Source organism: Lipotes vexillifer, unplaced genomic scaffold (genome assembly GCF_000442215.2).
Source record: "Lipotes vexillifer unplaced genomic scaffold, Lipotes_vexillifer_v1.1 scaffold791, whole genome shotgun sequence".
In the NCBI taxonomy this organism is placed as follows: domain Eukaryota; kingdom Metazoa; phylum Chordata; class Mammalia; order Artiodactyla; family Lipotidae; genus Lipotes; species Lipotes vexillifer.
Genome location: NW_006793445.1, coordinates 168,161 through 190,196, shown reverse-complemented (window position 1 = coordinate 190,196; position 22,036 = coordinate 168,161). Strand labels below are relative to the sequence as shown.

At 56.3% G+C, this 22,036-nt stretch overlaps 1 protein-coding gene across 1 annotated transcript in view; it reads right to left on the bottom strand.

The window, feature by feature from the left end:
* Positions 1-12,711, bottom strand: part of RASA3 (RAS p21 protein activator 3) — a 103,130-nt gene extending 90,419 nt beyond the window's left edge. The window contains exons 1-3 of the mRNA XM_007466353.1: positions 12,707-12,711; positions 9,587-9,591; positions 8,776-8,905 (exon numbers count right to left, since the gene is read on the bottom strand). Coding sequence (XP_007466415.1) covers positions 8,776-8,830 — 55 coding nt within the window. The 5' untranslated portion in view covers positions 8,831-8,905; positions 9,587-9,591; positions 12,707-12,711. The remainder of the gene's footprint in view (positions 1-8,775; positions 8,906-9,586; positions 9,592-12,706) is intronic.
* Positions 12,712-22,036: the final 9,325 nt, after the last annotated feature.

The following is a 22,036-nucleotide window of genomic DNA, read 5'->3' as shown; positions in this document are numbered from 1 at the left end:
GGGAAAGAGCCAGCAGGAGCCGCCGTGTGCCTCACGGGCCTCCCCCGCCATCACCGCACGGTGACACGACACCACGCACCTCTGCCCCGAGACAGGCCGGGGGCGTGTGTGTGCGTGTGCGCGCACACCCGTACTAGGACGTGAGGGGCCCCTGTGAGAAGGTCAGGGCGAACCACTCCTCCCTCAACTGAACGCTCTGCCTTGTGGGGTGCAGGCCTTTCTCAGGGGAGCCCGGGGACACCTCGCTCCTCCAGAAGGTCCTGGACACACCACACACGGGTGGGGTGTGCCCTCCATGGGAACATCGCACACACGGTGTCTTCTGCCCTTGAAACTCACCCCTAGTAGATAAAAAAATGTAGATAAAACACTGAGTCGTCAGATCCTAAGCTAAAAACTGCTGTGGCAGTCAGCCCCAGGACGCGGCCAGCAGGCCCCCTGAGAAGGGTGAGCTCGCCAAGCCGCAGCCCGGGACAATCTGGAATTCCCCAGCCCGCCCTCACCCCAAAGGCCATGGGAAAAGCAGCCCTGGCACAGCAGCCCATTGCAGACCTCTACAACAAGGCAGCTTGGCCAGGTCCCCTGGGGTCTGCACACCAATGGGATTTCTGGAACCAGCTCGGGTTCCAGGATCTCTGCAAACAGCTCTATGCCATCATCTGAGCCCGGCACTGGGAAGTCCCCAGTCGGCTGGGTCCAAACAAGCAGAGGTCCAGAGGCTCCGGGCCTGGGGCTGAACCACCTCCAGCTGGAGTTTAACTGCCCCATTTCACCCCTGCCCACTGTTGCCTGCCTGGCCAGGGGGCTTTTCCTGCATACGGCAACCTCTGGGCCTGGGTCGCACCCCAGCAGGAGGAAGAGGTGGTCAGAAGCCAGACGGCAGCGTCAGGAAGAAACAGTGCTGCTCCCGCCCCCAGGGCAGCCTGCAGTCTGTCCACTCGGAGGCTGGCCCCCTGTGTAAAGCCAGGTCTCAGGTGAAACTGCTCAGGTGTCCAGCAGCTCGAGACACTCAGCTGGGAGGGGTCAGCAGGCCCTGAGCCCCGGGTGTCCTGGCCTCTCAGGACCACAGGTTCAGGCGCAGGCGTCACTCTCCTGAGAATCTCCCACAAATGCTCGTTCAAAGATTCTCAGGGAAGGAGAGGCCTTGGTGGGAAGTGAGCTGTCTACTGAGGAAGTGACTTGATAACACACCCAAGAAGGCCGTTCCTCACTGACCACAGGAGGAATGCCTGGGCCTTGGTAATTTCGAGTTCATTACAGGACAACTGAGGCAGTCACAACCTCTCCTGCTGTGTGACTTTGGGAAAGTGACCTGGCTTCTCTGAGCCTCGGGGGGGTGGGAGGCAGTTAAGACACGTGCCTGCACAAGGCGGCACAGAGTCGTTGCCAGACTCTGACAGGACCACGTCCTGCAGGGGCACCTGCTGCTCCCCGGCGTGTCCGCGGGCAATGACAGACCTGGCACCATGGAAACGGACAGAGTGCACAAAATCAGACCAGTCCCACAGAGCGAAAAAGGAAAACGACAACTTTTTCCTCAGAGGAAAAACCACACAAGACAAAGCCACAGAGAAGATCCAAGGGCACGCGTAGCTGCCCTCAACCACAGGGGGCTTGGCCACGGGGGCTCCTGGGAGGGCCAAGGGGCGCCACAGGAAGGAGAGACAGGCCCTGACTCCACACACGGGTCACACCAGACGGGACCCACTGTCAGGTCCAAATCAAAGCTCCAGAGAAAGGCAGGCTAGTTATCAGCCCCCCACTCGGTTAAATGTCCCGAAAACCCAGAAGCCCAGGCCCACTCCTGGCCGAAGGGGGAGCCGGTCCCAGGAGAGGCCGGCGACCAGGCCCTGGTCCTGGTGCTGCCGCAGGCCCCAAAGGCACTGGTGGCCGCCAAGCCGAGAGCGAGGCTGTGTCCGGAGCACCAACGGGGCGGCCTGGCTGGGGAAGCACGGCCGCCGACCGAGGCTCCAGGCTCTGAGTCACCCTGAGTCCGAGAGAGACGCGGCGACTTTGCCTGCCTTTGGATTTTATCCCGTTGGCAGTGGGGGCCGAGACAGAACACTTCTTTACACTTTGCAAATTATTCAGACAACAGGAAGAGAAACTATGCGAAGAGGGAAACAGGCACTGGTCTGACTTAGGAGTGAAGGGCACAGCGTTCGGCTCAAACCCTGAGCAGGGGCGGTCCAGCCTCCCCCAGGCCTCCACGGCAGGTCTCAGGCATAGACATGTGGCCTCACCAACAGGGCTCCCGCCCGGATGCTGACTGGCCCTGCCACGGGGTGCAGGCTTATTTGAAAACGCAAGCGAGCGAGGCCAAATCTCAGGACAGGCCGGGCTGGCCCGGGATCTGCCCTGCGTGCAGAAACACAACCCGTGTTTGCAGACACTCAGAGGACTAGGGTCACGACCTGTGGTCCCACGGTCCACTCGATGATCCATCACTTCCGGCAAAGAAGCTTCCGATAACGAGCAGCTCTGAGTCTGACCCAAGAGCCGTCGTGTGGAAACGACACGTGGGTCCCGGCCCACGGCGTGAGCTGGGACGTGCAGTCGGGGGACACTCGTCCGCTTATTCTAAGGAGGGTCACGAAATGTGCATTTACACCGCAATTTGAATATGTTACTGTTAATTTTGGAAGTTGCCTCACACTTAAAGAAAAGCACAGGGTCATTTGTGTGGATGGTGGGACTTTAAATCCCCTCTCATCCGGGTCAGGGTTTCCTGAACACAGGGCTGCAGCCCGCACCGCCCATGTGTCTGGGTCCGTTCGAGGTCCCGTCCCGGGCCAGCCCGCAGCCCGCTACTCACTCGCTCCTGGACCTGACAGCAGCCCCGCACTTCTCCTGCGCTGAGCGAGCCTTGTGTGTCTAGGGGATTATTTTATCTTTCTGGGCCTCGGTGTACACTCTACAGAACATTGTTCATTCCATTTTTTAAGTGGTTGTGACTTCTAAACTCTTTATTGACCTATCTTATACATACTAGTAATATTCTTGCTTTTTCAAACAGACCTTTTATTCCCTCTTCCTACAAAACCATTTTCACACTCCCCAGCCCCGGGGTCCAAGTGACAGACGTGTGTGGGCCTCGTTCCCACACCTGCACACCCGTATCTGTTGCCTTGCGCTTCTCTGGGACCTTTGGAGACACGCTCTGCATGCTGCTTTCTTTCCAGTCACACCCCACGGGCTTCCTGCATGTCACATGGCCGGGCAGGGCTCCAACTTATTTCTCTGAAAGCTGCATAATATTCCAGGCTGTGGAAGCTCCATAATGTAACTGCCCCTTCATCTGGCATTTATCAATACTCTGTCTCCCCATTTTGCTATCTGAACGTCTGGGACACAGACCCCCATGCTGACACTGGGTGCAGGGGACAGACAGCCGGCGAGCCCTCCCCACTCCTGCCTCACCACCTTCTCCTGACTTGCTGAGCTCGATCTCTTACCCGTTACAAGATTAGGAGAACAAGCAGCTTCAAACTGCACCAGCAGTAACACCTCTGCCATCAGGGCCGGGGCAATGCAAGTGCCTGCGTTCACACAAGCTCGCTGAGCTGCACGGAAAGGGCCTTACTCTCCCCTACTGCAGAGGAAGAAACTGAAGCCGAGTGGGCCCAGATGTGCCTGAAGTTGCAGTTAGCGAGAAAGGTGGCCGGGACTCAGTCTCAGGTCCCAGCCTCCCCTCCTGAGCCGCCTGGGCCCGGCATGGACCCGCCTCGCTCGGAAGCAGCTGGGGCACCTGCAGCCTCCACCTTCCAGGGTGACTTGCAAACCTCACTTCTCGGGCTTAGCTGCTCCCACTGTGGTTGTTTCTAAAGCGTGATGCTCCGATGTCCTGATTTCCCAAATACTCTCTGGAAGGTGTGAGTGTTGACACACGCAAGTGCCTCGTTAGCTTCAGAGAAACAAATCCAGACGTTTTCTGCCAAATGGTGTTTTGCAGCCCCATGACCCGTCCTCAGGGCCCCACCACCTGCAGACCCTTTTCCCTGCGTGCCCGGGGCTCCGTGGGCTGCAGGTGGCCCTGCTCGAGGGGTCGGCTCTGGATCTCGTGCCCTGTTCAATCGCACCTTCACGAGTTCTGTCCCCTCCAGCTTCCGGCCAACACCTGCACTAGGGGCCATGTGCGCACACCCCGGTCCTCCCACAGGCGCCAGTGGCCCGGGCCCTCCCCTCAGGGGCACCGGTGGCCCCTCCTGTCCATGCACGTTACCAGGCAGGAGGCAGCACGCGAGGCGAGCTCCCGCCCCCTGCAGGCCAAGACCCTGGGCAGGTGACTCCACGCGGGCTTGTGAGAGCTTAGGTGCAATGAGAGAAGGCACACGCTAGACGCTGAAGTCTGCACCCTCCCCACCTCACACGTCAGCACACGCCGCTGCCCGGAGGAGCCTAGATCCGCGGGCTGCGGCCAGGCGGCTGACCTTGCGGCCCCGCGGGCAGTGCCAGTCTGCACACCGGTCCTCAGGGGCCAAAAATAGCCCGCGAGCTGCGCTCCCAGGTTAATAGAGTATCCAGGCTAATTTTAGCATCAGAGAGCTCCGAAGAACACGCAGCCCCTGATGCCAAGAACCGTGCGTGGCCGGCGCAGCTCCCCGCTCCCTGACTCACGCGCAGCCTCGCGCGGACGTCGGCCATCGTGCGCACAGCACGTGTCCTCTAACGGAGCCTGTGACACCCGGCTGCTGACAACCGCTGCCACTTGTAAGCTGGACGCCCCGCCTGAGCCTTGCAGACCCCGGGACTGGCGCGCCACCGCTTCCCACCTTGGACACTGGGTTAAAAAATCACGCTCTCGGCAGCGCGGCCCTAGAACCCTGAGCTCCCAGCCCCTGCGGTCTGGGGCTTCTCCAGGCCGCCCGGGGGCCCTCCCTGCTCCCCGCTTCCCCGACCTGAGCGGCCTCCTGCTTCGGGGGGGGGGGTGACGTTTGGGGGGCGGGCGGGCCTACAGCCAGCTGCTGCGGGGCCACGTCTGGCTGAATGGGGACACGTCGCTTCCCCTGTGCTCGTGCTGCACCCAGACCGCCCTGGCCCTTCTTGGTGACGGGTACTAATCTGAATGAGAAGGGATAGGAGTGGGTGCTCTGAGCCCGGGCAGAGCAGGGGGGCCGCTGCTCTGGGTCCAAGAAGGAAGCTCTGCCCTGTGGCCTCACATGGGGCTCGCCACGCATCCCCAAGCTGCCCTCGAACCTGACAACAACGAGACCCGCTCACAGCCCAAGAGGGCTTTTCTCACCCTCAAGGGCAAGGCCAGGATTTTCTTTTTTTAGCTTGAGAGAAATACCTTTGTACATTGCTCTTAATTGGACACATTTATCAAGATGACACTTTTAGAAACAAGGAGTAACTATCATGGAAAAGGGAAATATCACGGGAAAGCAAAGGCCTAAAGGAGCGCCGAGCGCAAAGCAAGGCCTAAAGGAGCGCCGAGTCCCAACGACCCTGCTGGGCAGAGGTGCTCTCGCCGGGAGTCTTCACCCGTCGCCGCCTACGAACCCTCACGTTGCGTCCCTCCCAGGGCTGAGCCCTGACTCACGGAAAGCCAGAGGAGCACACACTTCCTCAAGCAGCCGCACAGGAAGTGTGTTCGGTCTTACGTGACATGAGATACTGCTGTCACCAAAGATAGACCGCGGGTAAGATTTTCAAGTGTGCAGCAGAACGGTCCAAAATAACTGCGAGATTTAAGTGGGAAAGACACGAGTTCTTCAGGACAAGGACTTGAGATAGTTACAATAAAAATACCCTGCTCTTCCGTACCGGCTCCTTCGCGGAAGGAGGGAGGAAAAGGGAGCCGAGGGGAAAAGCGGAGGAGACGCTTCCCCGTCCCCCGGCGGCAGCCTCTCCGCGGCCACGTACCACCTCCACATGCTCCAGATTCTCTAAGGACTAAACGGCCAAGGCCCCCACTAAAACTCTTCAGCCCCCCAAAATGTTCCGCCTTTCCCCTCAGCAACAGGAACGGTGACACTGTTGTGGTATAACTGGAGGGAGAATTTCTCTCTGTCTCTTTCTGGGATGAGGGGCTCCCACCGGATGCTGCAGACAATGACTGCTGGCATTTCGCAAATGGAAAAACGAGGCCAGGAAAGGGGGGCGGGGGGGTGCCTGCCCTGGGTCTTCCAGCCGGCAGGCCGGCAGGCCACCAGCAGACACGGGCACGCTGCCAGCCGCCCGGAGACAGGGCTCAGCATGAATGGCCAGCCGGCCAGGGTCTCCCGGAACAAGGAGGTGAGCACGCCCATGATTCCTGTGCAGCCGCCCCTCCTCCAGGTCATCTCTGGTGTCCTTCCTCGTCATCGTACCTTCACGGCTGGGGCACTCAGGCAAGTCAGAGTCAAGACTGGCCACAGAAGAGGACTAAGGAGAGAAACGGAGAGCTCGGGCCACCACCCACCAGGCCCTGTCTACTCACAGCGGAACAAGACGAAGCCCCAGGCCAGTCCCCACAGCTCACCTCTGGGGCCGGCCCCAGCTCTAAGTCGGCAGCACAGCCCAGGACACCTCTTTGCTCCAATGCCTGTGCTGTGCGCAGGCCCTTGCTCCCTGCAAGCCCCAGCAACCAGGGTGGGACACAGATGTCTCCCTCCTGCAGCCCCGAGCTGCAGGTGAAGACCCTTGCAGAGGGGAGAAGACAGGGGCTTCTGAGAGCTGGAGCCACGTCCAGGGAGCTGGACCACTGCGCACAGACGTTTCTGCTCATCCGCTCTGCCACAGCCCCCAGACGTGGGGGCGGGGCTCCAAAGGTTCTAATAATACCCCGTGCCCACACGGAGTTAGACCAGCAGATGTTCAGTCGCTGCACTAATCCTCAGCTGAGCTGGGCATCTCTCTCACTTGTTTAAACTGAAGCACAAAACAGGGAAAGCCTAACCGAGCAGCATCTTCAAAGCCCTTCCTTCCACACGTGGCCCCTGTGTGTGAGGTCCAGAACCTCCCGTGAGGGCGCCCTGCCAGGCCAGCAGATCTCCTCGGTGCCATTCTCGAAAGAAGTCAATCCTCTCTGCTTAACACACCGTTCCAGAGCCCTCCTGAGTCGAGTCCAGGCTGGCCGTGCGGGGCCTGAACCCCAAGGTCCCCAGACCCCTTCCCGCCTGCTGCACCCACAAGCCTGGCACAGGCCTCACAGCCATGCCCCACCCCTTCCTGTACCCTGATTAAGGAAGCACCTCAAGGCCTCTGGGTTGGCATCGCCCTCATGCTCACTGGACCCTGGCACTGAGAGGCACTTTCCCTGCCACACTTCAGCTGGAGTGCCATGTTGAACCTCTCAGCAGAAAGTGACAGCAGATTTCAACCAAGTAAACAAGAGAAACCCTCTCCAGGCAGAGGCTCCTCAAGGCTGAAGTGCGACCACATCCTATCTGCAGAGTGCTTCTGAGCCAAATATCAACAGCGTCTCAGCGATGATCCATAAACCAAAATAAAGCAGACAGGAAACAACACGCTGATTTCGGGTAGCTGGAATTCCTAAGCAGCATCGAATGTCACCAGCAACTGACACTCCAGCAGTCACTGGGCGCCTGGCTTGGTTCCCAGAGCCCCTTTTTTCACATGGGAATGTGGAGGACCCAGGCATTCAATGGGCAAGAAGGGCCCCGAGGACAGACAACACACCAGGGTCTCAGCAGCCCTCTCCAATAGGAGCTGTCCTCTCAGCTGGCACATTTATGGCATTAATGTGCAACAGTCACTCCAGGAACCGAGCTTGTTTTGGGGAGAAGAAACTTGCACATCACCCTCCCAAGTTAAAACAGAACTGGGAAAAAGCAAGTCTCTCCAGATAAACCCAGGAAGTCCAGATACAGCCTTCCAGCCCACTCCAGAATCTGCACTTCCCTCCCCCAGCTCTTGGGTCCAGTGAGAAAGGCAGACTGCTCTGGGGACACGACCTGAATGGCAGGCCCTGGTGGCCAAAAGCTCCCGCAGCCAGTTCTCAATGGAAGGGGGAGGGGTGGCTCTTGTGGCGACCTGCCCGGAGGAAGCCCTGGGCCAGAGCGTTCCACAGAGTCACAGGCAGACACACACACACACACACACACACACACACACACACACACACAAACGCGCAGGAACATACACATGCCCACACATCCACCTACACAGTCGCGTGCACACCCAGGCTCCATTCAGCCGCCCGCTCGGCCCCTCGCCCCTGGGGGAATGTGAAAGAGCTTCCACGTCCCCAGCGAAGGAAGGGTCTAGGTACCGCACTCAGCGAGGCTCGGAACCCCGGGGTTGGTGTTTTTGGCACCTGAAATGCACTCATCTGGAGAGCACCCGCGCGCGCGCTCATGCACACGCAGATACACACTCCCAGCGGGGACCCGACCCAAGACCGGCACCGCACCTCCCTCTGCTGCTGGCGACCCCACCTCCGGGGACCTGGGGCCGCTAGTGGCGTGGAGGCAGCGCAGGGAGCTGCGCAGGGAGCTGCGTCCCCCGGAGCCGCCGGCCCGGCTCGGCCCAGTCCGTCCTTGGGGGAGGTGGGGAGAGGGCAGCGGCCGGGCATCTCCTGGAGATGGGGAGGGAGCCGCGGCCCATCATCTCCCTGTGATGGGGAGGGGGCCGAGGCCCGCGGCCTCCGGGGTGGTGGGGAGGGGCCGCGGCTGGGGATCTCCCGGGGTGGGGAGGGGCCGCAACCGGGGAGCACACATGGCCAGGAGGCGTCAGGGCCTTGGCCCCCAGGGAAGGGGTCGGGGGCCTGGGGGCGCCTGCCGCGAGCCCCCTCGAAGACCCCGCCGCCCCCGCCAGCTCCCGGGAGCTCACCGATCTTGATCTTCACGCTCTGGAACACCCGGAGCCCCTCTTCCTCCACCGCCATGCTGGGTCTGCCCGGAATTCGCGCGCCGAGCCCCGCGGAGCAGCAGAGCCCGAGCGGCGGCGCAGTCCCGGAGCTCTGCGCCCTACCCCGTGCCCGCGCGTCCGCTGCACCTCCACCTCCGGCTCCGCCCACACGCCCGCTCATTGGCCGAGGACGCGGGTGGGGGCGGGGAGGTTCCGCCCACGGCCCTGCCCAGTTCCCGATTGCCTAAGGCCCGCAGAGGGGCGGGAGCGTTACGGTTCCGCCAACAGCGCGTTCCCAACTGCCCATTGGCTGAGGGTTAGGAGGCGGGAGCAAGACGGCTCCGCCCACATCCCAAGGCCCGCAGAGGGGCGGGGTCGGCCTCCGAGGAGACATCTAAGGGACCCGGAGGGGGCGTCTCGCCCCGCAGGGAGGATCCGGCCAGGATTGCGGGGGTACCTGGTCGGGCGGTGGGGCCACCGGGCGAGATTTGCTGGTGAGGGGGGGGGCGACCGAGCTAGGGTTGGTGGTGGGGGGGACCAGGCGGGGGCGGTGGAACCTGGCCGAGAGGCTTGGGAGGGGGGCACATGCACAGGGTTTTAAGAAACTCAGACCTACAGGTATCAAAGGAAAAGAATTCCTGGCCCAGCTCAGCCCCCTCAGAGTAGGGGCTGCCGACCACCTGGGGTCAAGGGGAGTGCGCAGTCCGGGTGAGGTCCTGATCAGGCCAAAGCTGCCCAGTCCCTCCCGCTGCCCTCCTGCCCCTCTGCTGTCCCCGGGCCTCCCTCGGGCCACCCTGGCTCCTAGCTTCTCACACAGGCCAAGTGCACTCTTGTCTGCCCTTGCTGACCCGCAGGCCACCAACCTCAGCTCATTTTCTGTGTCTCCTGATTTCCTGTCCACTTCCTACTCCTCTGGCTTCATAGCGCCCAACACCACACTGTCTCTCTCTCTCTCTCTCTCTCTCTCTGTCTCTCTCTCTCTCTCTGTCTCTCTCTCTCTCTCTCACACACACACACACACACACACACACACACACACACACACACACACACACACACCATGTGTAGACCAGACTACAAGCTTAATAAAGAGAAAAGCCTGTTCTTTTCATTGCTTTACCTCACTTCCTAAAATACATGCTTAGGTACATGTTAAAAAAGAGTAATGACCCTCCTTCACCCAGACTACCTGCGCCTCCTTCCAGGTCCTCAGTCGTCTGCTTGAGTTTATCTTCTCAAGACCTTCATAGGAGGTGTTTACTCAGGTTTAACATGGAGGTTAGGAAAGCAGCCAGTTAGAGCTGCTGTCTCCAAGCCTGGACCTCAGGCGGCTTCTGTAGCGAGTGCTGTCATCCCTCTGCATGACCAAGGCTTTGCCTCCATCAACGTAACTGAAAAGCACCCCCAGCTCCCGAGCTTCTCAGAGGATCGGCCGGAGCCCCGGTAGCAGCAGCCTTGTTGTCAATCTGCTTCTCTGTCCAGCCCACCTTCCCTCACACCCTCACAGGACTTCCCTTCCGAGAGCACTGCCAATAAAGGCCCGCACACAGACTTCTCTTCGGAGTCTGTTTCCAGAGGAACCCGGCGCAAGAAGGTTGGGACCAGGAGTGTTCTAGGAGCAGCCTCTGTGATGGGGTTTGAGAGCAGGACACCCGCTGGTGGACGCAGCAGTGCTGAGTGTGGGGGGCACACAGTGGGGGGCACACAGTGGGGTGCAGTGTCTCAGGCATGGGGAGGCTGGGAAGCAGGAATCACCTCGACCTTGGAATCAGGTGGTTCTTGCTGAGGGCAAGGCAGTGAAAAGATCTCCCATTTAAAGAAAAGTGTGACAAAAAGGTTTTCTTGCTACCCTATAAAGACAGCCTCATCTCCTACACCAGAGAACCAAAACAGGTGCAGATCAGAGCGAGGACTTAATCATGAAGGTAGTGGTGCTCCAGGGCTCCCTGCAGGCTCAACCCAAGGAAGGTTGCTGTAACCCTGCGGCTTGGGGGAGCATCATCTGAATTAATGCACTCAAAACCTTGACTCCCAGCTTTCCGTAAACCTTCTGGACCGGAAGAGGTGTCCCCCTTCCCCTGTGCTTGGAGATGATTGCGGCGTGGTACCAGCGCTGTGTCCAGCTCCACTCCCAGCCAGGGAAGCGCTGGGTCTGCAAACAGACCCGGGAGGCATGCCAGTGGGGGCTGGGTGAGCAGAGGCAGAAGCAGAGCCAGAGAATGCTGGACCCAGGAGAGGCAGCACGCAAGGGGGACCAGGTTAGAGTTCACTGGTACGGCATCATTCAACCACGATGTAGGACCCCAGGCCCCTAGTATGGCCTTTGAAAGCTTGTAAAAAGCAGCATTCCACACTAAGTGAAGTGGAAATGCCCTGTGGTCATGGCAGACCGCGAGGAAGGCATCCCAGTGCTTAGAGATGGCATGGGAGAGTACATAAGCTCCATGAGACCAGGAAACCTAGTCAGTGCCTAGGATGAGGAATGTGCCAGAGAGAGCTCAACCGCGGCTGGACATGCAGGACTGGGCCGAGGGTGGAGACGCTGTCATAGGGAGCACTGGGCCCCCTAAGAGCAGTGAGGATGATGGGGTGGTGACATGATAGAGGCCAGAAGGTGACATTTAACATCAGAAGCCAGGCAGGGGCAGTTATTGTGCAGCAAGACTGCAGCGGCAGCCCTGGCACCCTGCCCTGCAGAGGCTGTAGTGATGGTCAGTGGAGCACAGTGTCAGGGCAGGACGGAGAGCCGGCCAGCAGCGGTATAACTCAGTTTATGCTGCCAAAGGAAATCGTAGATGGGGCTCGGGGGTGCTGAAGAAAGTTGCTTCGATAAAACGTCACAACCCTTTACCCAGTTTCCAGGCGGGAGGCGGTTCTCAGCCCTGGAGCCTGTGGACTGGAGGACAGGACCCGGCTGCACGTGTTGACAGTGAGGATTCCCCTGGGATGTCCCCAGAGGGGCCTGTGGCCATTTACTCATGTAATTCCACATGGAAAGGGAAACACCTAGACGTTTGAAGGGCTGCTGGGCTGAGGTCTGAGTTGAGGGCTCGTCACGCCCCTGTTAAAGCAAAACTTGTGAGGTCCAAGAAACACATGGAACTCTGCTAGGAGCGGCTCACAGGGAACCCCCAAGTGATCATTTCTCCTTGCACCACAGGTAAGGGACCGGTAGGGATGCATGTGACAGTTGTCAAAACACCCACCTTGGTTCCTTGGTATGTGGGTTAACAGCCATACCAGCAGGGAAGGCTCAAAAGCAATGACACATCCTGGAGGAAACATGGACCTCCCTTAAAGACCTAAAGGATCATATAATTCACCAGTCCCATGTCTGATGCCGGATAGGTTCTGGAAGATGACACTGAACCACCAAAAACTCAACCACACAGTAGCCCCCATTGCAGCTGCCACGCCAGAGGTGGTGCCACTTCCAGGCCACGTCAGCATGGCCTCTGATCCATGGTATATGGCCATGGAACTGGGAAATGCTCTCTTCTCCATCCCGAATAAGGGGGAGAATCAGAAGCCGTTTACATCACATGGCATAGACCCTAGCACACACTTGGAATCTCACCTCGCCCTTAGGCTTTCCTGCCCTCTGTTATAATATGGCCCAAAGAGACCTGGACAGTCTGGACAGTCTGCAGAGCATCAGTTTGGTTTGCCATATCGATGACATCATTTTAATCAGACCAGATGAGCACGAGGTTGGCAGCTCATCAGAGGGTTTGATAAGACGCGTGTGCTCAGAGGGTAGGAAGTAAGTTTATGAGGATGTGGGGCCGCACATCAGTGGGGCCAGATGTCGGTGAGCACCTCGCTTTCCCCCCACGCAACACGGAGACCCACACAACACCCTTCCTCTATTCCTTCCCTAAGAAGACTCACCTCCATAGACCTGTGCGGGCACCATGCCTTCTTAAATCTGTGTTCTGCCCAAAGGGATTAATCCTTCTTTTCTAAATTAGAATCTGTTCCCTTAGAGTTGTGATTATAAGAGACAGGAAGATACTGAGGGATTAAAGGAAAAGGTGATGACTCATAGAAAGCATCTATACTCTCTTTGTTTATAACTCGCTGTTGTCTTTTCCTCTCTGTTAGAATCCTCTTATTTATTGAGAAGCATCAATCTATCAACGAGTGGATATTTATGTATTGGCTAAAACAGCATAATTAGATAATTTATTATTCATATCTGCTCAGTCTACTTTCAAAGGATTTGAAGTGACATAAAATAAATGACCAGTATACAATGAATTTTAAAAATTTTTGAAGGAAGAAATTATTGTATCAAACATGTGCAGTGAAAACAGCTACTGCAATGAATGTAGAGCTCAGCTCTGAGTTTCCTGATAGTCAAGGTGAAAAGGGAAATATGGAAACATGTTTCCATATTTCCATATATGTTATATATTACATAATAAAAGGAAGTGTATCCATTTTTTCAGAAAAGACAGTATTTTGGTCAACTAAGCAATAGGAGGAATTTTTTAGGCAAATTTTTTCGTACGGATATTCAACAAGTCAGGGAAGGATTTTTCCATCTCAAATGACTGACCTTTGCTGCTCTGCTCACAACACTGCCTGGCACATGGTAAAAGTCCAACTAATATTCGTTGAATGAATGTAGTGGTTTCTCCTACTGTCACATGGAGAAGTTGGGAATGTAATGTTCAATCCTAATTCTCTGATAGTTTACTCAGGCCCTTAGGAGTCAAGGAATGTGGCTCTGGTGACCTGATAGTCTAGGAGAGAAAGCATTTGGAGAATCCAGAGATGAGTAATAACACGCTCAAATAATCTTTCTCCAATATTTGTCATTTGGGCCACATTGGGGAGAAAAGCCGTAGAGGGGAGACGCCTGCACTGAAGTTCCCGTTGGATGCTCAAAGCCCAGATGTTCTGTGCTGCTGGTGCAAAGGAGGCCCGGCTCGGCCCGCCTACAAGGAGACAGCGTCAGAGCCACTACCAGCACCAGGAGCTCCTCCTGGGATGGGCTGGGGGCCGGGGGGAGTAGGGGCCACGCCGCCTCCCTCCTGGCAGCTCGCCGAGGCACCGGGTGCCTAGGAAGTGAGCACATCTGGTTGGAAGCTGGGAAAAACCGCCGTGTAGCTTCGTCTCTCTCTTCTCCATCCACGGCGACTGGGAGGCCTCGCTTTAAAATTCAGAGCTAAGTGGACCCCTGAGTCCCTGTGGAGAGGCAGCTGCCCTGGAACCCTCTTGATGAATAAACGTGAGAAATGGCTCCTGCTGTGTAAAGCCAATGAGATGAAGGGATCACTGGCACAGCCCATGCCTGGCCCAGCCTCACTAACAGGAGCCCTAACCGTTGATGTGCGACACCATTGATCAATATCAGCATACCTGTCAGTTTGAGTTAATAGTAAAATATAACCCCAGGTACCTAATGGGTTTGCCTGTTGAATACACTTGCATAATGCCTTGATCGCTTATTATCAAGAACATTTGCTCAAAATATCTACGTTTTTATCATAGTAAAGTTTAACTTGTTATTTTTGACCATAATTAGCCAAATATCAAGTAGCTCTTTGAAGACACCCCTGAAATCAGCAATTAACTAGCCTCCAAGTCTTGCCTTCTTAGCTATGGACGGATGGTGTGTGTTTTTTCTTCTAAAATCTCCATCGAAGGATCCCAGAAGCTAAAAGGAGCAGAGGAGGTAACTGATCCACACCACGGGAGATGGGGATTTGCTGTCAGTCAGTCCTCACAACAGAATCACAACACAAGCTGCAAAGGAGAAAACCCAGGAGCTCTGACCACAGACACTTGCTGTCCAGGGAGTCAGGCTCCAGAGACCCAGCGACAAAGGCAGCCGCGGTGGCAAACTGCTCGGCAGGTTGTTACAACCGCGCAACAGAGATTTTATCAATGGCCAGTAGGAGCTGCTGCTTTTGTGAAACATTAGGTTGGGAGATGCAAAGTAATAGTAAAGAAACTGGAAAGGAGCAAAATGATACCTGTGTGCCCACCATTATATTGTATTTCCTTCAAGGTTTTATTAATATTTGTAGACAGTCTTGCACAGTGGCCGGACAAGGTGTTTGAATGAGTGTGTACTCTTGTTTAGCGATTCGTTTACTGAGCACGGGGCACACGTCCAGAAGCTGTGAGATCCCGTGGGAAGAGCAGGAAATCACTGTCTACCCCGCGGCCTGCAGTTTGCTCCACCTGGAATGGTGCGGGGAAATAAACAGAGGAGACAACCCCAGAAGCTGACGTGGTCTCGAAGCTATGAACACAGTGGCAGCACTGAGGAAGAATGGAAAGCCCATTTCTTTCTTTTTTTTTTTACGTCTTTATTGGAGTATAATTGCTTTGCAATGGTGGGAAAGCCCATTTCTGAGGTTGTGCTGACTCTGGGGATGGGGGAGCTGCCTCGGGATGGCCCGGCCGGGACTGCCCCTCACCCCTTCACGGGAGCTGTGTGGCCATCACTCCCAGCTTCAGGGCCGTGGGTGGCACAGGAGGGAGTGGAGGGTGGCAGCTGGCCAGACTGTACAAGCACAGCACCTGGGGGTGTGAATACGTGGCAATCAACTTTGAGTGTGAAAGTGACGGGCTGATACTGCTTTTACTACAGACGTAGCCCACGACACCCCACTTAAATTACCTCGCTTCCTTCCACATGGTTTGAGGTGAACAGAACTCTTCCCCCTTGATTGTCTCTAAGTTTCTTGGTCTGTGAAGTGGGCCAGCAGCAGTGCCCACCCACCCGGCTGCCGTGGGGCCTGTGTGCTGCTGTGTGGCGCTCAGCACCCGGGCTGGCTTGGCGGTTTCATCAGCCCCAGGGTGAGGACGGGGTGCTTTCCCCTCGCCCCCGCCCCCCAGCGCCCAGGAGACACTGGCTGTCCTGCAGCACCTGTGCCAGGCCTGGGAGACGCTGGGGGGCGGGCGACAGCGGCTCTGCCCTGGGACCTTGGGATGCGGTCCCCGCAGGTCCCTCCAGACCTCCACCTCCTCCCAGGAGTCAGTCCCCACAGCCCGCCCCCGGTGAGCCTGTAGGCAGTGCAGAGGGAGGCCTTACGCTCTCCCCAGACCCTCCGCCTGGAGGAGGAGTCTCCTTCGAAAGACAGGACGCTCACAAAACCACGCTGTTCACTGACGCCGCGAACCAGAGGCAACCTCCACCCTCCCTTCCGCAGGCAGGAGCCGAAGCCGACTCTGCTCTGCAACAGAAAGGAACGGACGACTGACGCAGTAACCCCGGCGACCTCGAGGCGGGGAAGAGCCTCCTGCGCTCACGCGTGATGCCATTTACACAACTTCTTTTCTTTCTTCTTTTTTTTGGCCGCGAGGCTTGTGGGATCTCAGTTCCCAGACCAGGGACTGAACCTGGGCCCTGGCAGTGAGTCTGGAATCCTAACCACTAGGCCACCAGGAACTCCCTACACAACTTTCTTAGAATGACAAACTGCAGAGACGGGGAAGGGACAGTGGGGGTCAGGGCCCGGGGAAGGGGGAGGTGATGGCTGTGGACGTAACAAGGCAGCAGGAGGGACCCCGTGGGGTGGACGCGTTCTGTGCCCTGACAGTGGTGGTGGCCACACGCGTGTGCACGTGTGACAGAATCACACAGATCTACACATATACATGAGTGCGTGCTTGTGCCCTGGTGCACCCCGAGTAGGCAGCGGGCTGTATCTCTCCCAGCTCCTGCTGAGATCTGTGCAGTCACCACGGTCACGCAGGACGTCACCACACGAGGCCTTGGGGACGGCGACGCGGGGTCTCTGTCCTACGCCTTATAATCGCACACGAACCTACAATGACCTCAACATAACAAATAATTTTCTTTTTTGCGGTACGCGGTCCTCTCACTGCTGTGGCCTCACCCGTTGCGGAGCACAGGCTCCAGACGCGCAGGCTCAGTGGCCATGGCTCACGGGCCCAGCCGCTCCATGGCACGTGGGATCCTCCCGGACCAGGGCACGAACCCGCATCCCCTGCATCTGCAGGCAGACTCTCAACCACTGCGCCACCAGGGAAGCCCCAAATAATTTTTCTGCAAAGGACAAGATGGTGGTAGGTGAGCACTCACTGTTCCCTCCTGTGCTCCTGCTGCAGCCCCGCAGGACCCAGGCCCCTCCTGTGGGGAGTCTGAGACCCGGCGCCCTGGGAGGGGTCCCCTCACGACCGCTCACCTTGCCCTTGGTGTCATGAGACAGTGACGTGTGGGTGCCCGTCCACCCCTAGGACAGCGACTGGCGCCCGCAGCTCAGGGACCTGAGGACAAACCCGGCTCTGCACCTTCTTTCCCCTCCACGGTCTCCTTTCGCAGAGTCTGTCTCCTCAAGCTCTCAGGGCATCTCCCTCAGGCAGCAGGTCATGGGCACGGCCCTCCTGACGGTCACTCTGAAGCTGGACAGAAAGGCAGCTGGAGTCCCGATTCCAGAACTGCTCACACTTCTTGTTAAAAGACCCACAAAAGTAAATACACTTTAGGTCACGACCTGACACACTCACACAAGTACTTGACATCCTGACTAGATATAATCTGCTCTAAAATTTCGTATTCTATTCCAGCTTCACTTAACCTCGTCTGGTTTACATAATTTTGAAATTGCTTTCAGGACCCTCAGTGAGCCAGCGAGCCACTGGTGGGCTGTAGGGAGCAGCTCACGAGATCAACCGCTACATTTTTGGGAGTTCTGCCAGCTTGTTGTTAAACAGGACCATTATTTTAAATTAAATTATATAAGCTTTATAAGTTTATAAAACTGTACAAACCCGTGCTCTTGAAGTCCTCACTGGCTGTTACACGGTGGAAACACCGCATATGATGGGCCCTTTTCGTCTCTTCCCAGCCAGAGGGTTGATGCCATGGAAATGGACAAGCCCTGCGTGCACCCCTCTCCCCGCTCCCCGGCAGCTGACGAGCTCTTACCTGCCCGTCGCTGGCCATGACCCACTGCTTGAAACGCCCTATTCCAGGCAGCTCCCCTCGCCTGCCCAGCTCTGTTTTATGTGAAGGGACTGATGGGGGTGTGGGAGGGCCCGGCGCCCAGGACTGGCCGGTGTTTGAGTTGGGGGTGCAGTGCTGTCACGCCCACAATCCTGCCGTGGAGACCTGGCACCAGCTTCGGGGAGGTGTGGGCCCTGGCTTCCTGCCGTCCTGCTGACTCAGGGGGCGTCTTCACTGTCCCTGTCAAGACACCTGGCGGAGGAGGCATGGGGAGAGGCCAGTGACCGAGTGAGAATGCCCAGCCTTCCGGAGGGTCGTCCTCCAAGCTGCCCCTCAGGACAGCACACGGCGGGAGCTGCATGTGGCTGTGTGTTGCTTACGCACTCCGTCCAACTACAGCGCCCAGAGCACTTCTCTGCCTGTCCGCTACCGGTTGCTGTACGAGCGGTGCTACGGGAAACCTGAGAGCCCACGCGTGCCCCGCTCCCGTCTCCAGCAGTCCTGTCCCTGAGCGCCTGTATTTTCACAAGGTCCTGGACAGCCGGACCCCTGCACCACGCCAGCGGAGCGCGCACTACGGCCTGAGGGTTTCCCTGGCATGGACGGTGAAACTGGGCTCTGCACGTTGGAAGGGGATGAGGTAAGTGAGGCCACGATTTCACTCTCCCACCACAACTCTCTCCCTGCCTGTTCCAGCTTTAATTAAGGACAGATGCAATTAGCGGGCCCTCTTTTCCTCTGGACGAAGAAAGCGGCAAACGCTGTGTGCCCCTAACGAGATCATGACCCTGGACCCCAACCACCCAAAGGTCCCCAGAGGTTCCGCCTTCACTGTCCCTGCCCACCCCCATCGTGTAGAGCAGCTTCCTGAAGCAGAAGGAGGGAGAGGCCCCTGGAGGAGCCCCGGGATAGATGGGGCCAGAGGGGGCCAGCCGGGGCCTCCGGGCTGAGGTGCCAGGTTTGGGGGCCGGGGTAGCAGGAAGCCTCATGGCTCCCAGCTGAATTGTCTTTGTAATTCCGGCTCACACAGTGGACGGGACTCAGAACGTAAATGTGTGAGTCTGCTGAATGGAAGAGCCAGAGGCCAGCGGCCAGAGCACTGCCTGGTCACACAGGGCCTGAGACTCGACGGAGGCCGCCGGCCTGGGGTCTGCACAGAGCGGCAGCGGCTGTCAGGTTCCTGAGGGTCGCTTTCTCACTGCGAGGCGAGGAAAAGATGTTTATCCCTGTGCTGGCTGGGTCGCAGTGACTGTGCTCTAATTCATCCCAAATTTATAAGCCAGTGAAATAGAAATTTCCTTTTAAAAGTCTACCACAGTGCCACTGAGGCCCCTCCTGAGACTCGCATATTTACTTTAAAGGTGATGTCCCAGTGGTAACAGGGCCAGGCCGTATCCCCAGGCGTCAGTTAATCTGCCCCTATATGTTTATGTCAGGCATTCCGTCTCTAAACCGTGGTGAGTGTACATCTGAAGACAGGAGGGACTGAGCCTCAGGGATGCTCGCGGCCGTCCAGCACACAGAGCTAATCAGGGCCTGAACGTTCTGCATGCCCTCACCGGAGGATTCTCAGCCAGAGTTGGTGACTCACGGCCCTCCAGTCACTTCCTTCCTGCTCCTTGGAGGAGGGCTTCCTGCCAGGGAGACAAGAAGCATTGCCGCCCCGGCCTCCCGTGGCCCCAGAAGCCTGCGAGCAGGTCTCCCACTGTGTGCGTGGCCTGTGCTCTGGTCTGACCTCCCTCCACACATGTGGTACTCGGCCCAAAGAGAATTTAAACGGTGGATCAAAATGAGAATTAAGATGTGTGGCATCATCATCTTTGTTGTTGTGATTGAGGATGTTTTCTGATTTAGCAGCTGTCTGACCCCCAAGGAGCCAGGAGTTAAGGTTTGGTGGGTCCCATCAGGTGTCGAGATGGGAAACCCCTGGCATGATTTCTGGACCGCTAAGCAAACCAGAGCACCTCGCTGGCGGATTTCCCCGAATTCCTTTCTAGCCCTCAGTGCTGAGTTTAAAAAGGCAACTGAGAAGTCCCAGGGCCGGAAACACATACAGATTTAATTTCTTTAACTCTTAAGTGGAGTTAAGCCAGAACTGAGAAAAATAAGCAGAAACGACTGCTCCAGCTCAAGATGAGAATCTGGCATTGACATATGCCTTTCCTGGCTCTGTCCTCAGCTGCTGGTATATGTTAGCCTCATCTGTGTCTCGGTCTCCCCATAAAATAATCAGAAATACAAAAAAGATGGTTGCATGGTATTTTGAAATTCTTATTCAAAAGGGCTGTATTTGGTTCCTTTTGGAGAGGATCTGGTACTTCTGTTTCATCTTTGTTTTCATTTATTTTTTGTGCTCTAAACTAAATGCCAACATCTAAACTATATATAGATAGGCATCATTGTGTAATTACCAGTATGAGGCTCTCCTAAGATGGACTTAGATATTCAAAGGCTTTTGTACTAACAGATTTTTAAAAAACTCCCAACCATGTTCATAATGCCCTCAACGGCTGGATTTCTGTATGAGACTTTCAGAGCTAGTTGGCAAAGCCCAGCTCAACCCAGAGCATCAAGGATCACCAGCCATATTTACCTACTCAACACTGTGCTGAAATGCTTCATCCCTGGTTAAGTTACAAGACTCTCTATTCAAAACTCAGAGAGGCCCATGTCACTGCTGATCGCAAAGCTAACTTTTCTCCCCAAATCTGGCCAGTGATGAGGGCAGCCGAGGCTCTGTGCACACCTGTCACTGCGGTTCTCAGCTATGTCTCCACTGTGGCCCCGACTGGCTACTGGGACCCGCCAAGTTTCCCGCACCGGCTGTGGCCAGGCTGGGAGCTCAGGTATCGCGTTGCATCAGCTCTGCTGCTCTCAGCTCACGTCCTGCTTGGAGCAGCCCCGTGATCACGTCCTCTGCTGCCACTGCAGGAGATTCCAACGCCAAGACAGTAGACAGTCACTCGTGGAAGTCAGTCACCAGAAGTCGCTGTGACGTGGGGCGATTTCTCAGGTAACAGAAATAACCTGTACTATGTGTTTTTTATTTTAAGCCAACTGTGAAGTAATGGGAATACTACAAAAATTTATAGAGCTATACTGTCTTTACTTTGTCTCAAATTTCCTCCTTAAGAAATAAAAAAGACATTGCATTTTTGGCCACAATCATCACTAAACCATCTCACTTTCTTCTCTGTCCTGGTGAAGGTACCCCACAGATTTTTACCAGGACCGGGCAACATTGGCACATCACCTCCAAAGCAAAGTAAAAGCTAAAATGTGATTGAGTAAACGGGCTGAATTTCAGAATATCATCCTTTATTCTTTTTCCTCAAAAATCTGTGCTTACCAGTTTCAGTCTGACTGGAGCCGAAGAGAGTGTTCTTTGTAATTACACACGACCGCCGTGCAGTGCTAATTATGCCAATTATACGTTTCTCTTCATCACTGCTGATGGCGTGACTGACTGCGTGTGCTTTGCAAATAGAGACACCTGATGTTTCAGCAACCAAGTCAACCACTGGGTTTACTCAGATTTCTGACGGGGTGATTAGCACGTGCCACCTGCTGGAAACACTGACAATGTCCCCACGTGAAAAGGAAGCCTGGAAGGTGGCCTGGAGCCAGCCGGGAAAACCCAGCTTCCTGTGTCTTGGCAGGTTAGGGCTGAGAGCTGGTGGTCAGACCTCAGGTCTGCCGGCTTGCCCAGCCACTGGGTTCCTGAGGTGCTTCTGTTAAACTCCAGCCCTCCCTGGGCCCCTGCCAGACGAGCCTGGACCCCAGCCCCTCCTGGAGCCAGCGCACTACCCTTAGCTGCATCAGCACGGCCTGAGGTTCTGACTCAGCAGGTCCAAGGCAGGCCCAGAATTGGCATTTCTGTCAGATCCCAAAGGATTCTTCACTGTGGTTTCTGGAAAGGTATGACCAGCAGTCCCGGTCTGCCAGGGACAAAGGGGGCTCTCAGGACATGGGACTTCAGTTTTAAAGCTGGAGCATCCTGGGGCAAACCTGGGATGGCACTTTGGGACCCTGACCTAAGCACCCACCCCAGTGATGGAGTTCTACCTCCAGTACCAATGAATGGTCCAGAGCGTTGTTGCGTTCCTGGCAGACATTCTCCTGAGATATAAATGCACCAGGAAGACAGCAGAACAAAGCCCCAACACCTAATCTGGATTTTTGTTTACAAGAAATTTTCTCTTACAAAGAGGAACTTTGAAAGAGGTAACCATTCAAACAGGGGTGAAAAACCTTTCAGAGACCATTGTGCACCTAAAGCTAAAGATGTATTTTGTATACGTCACTTATTCAGGG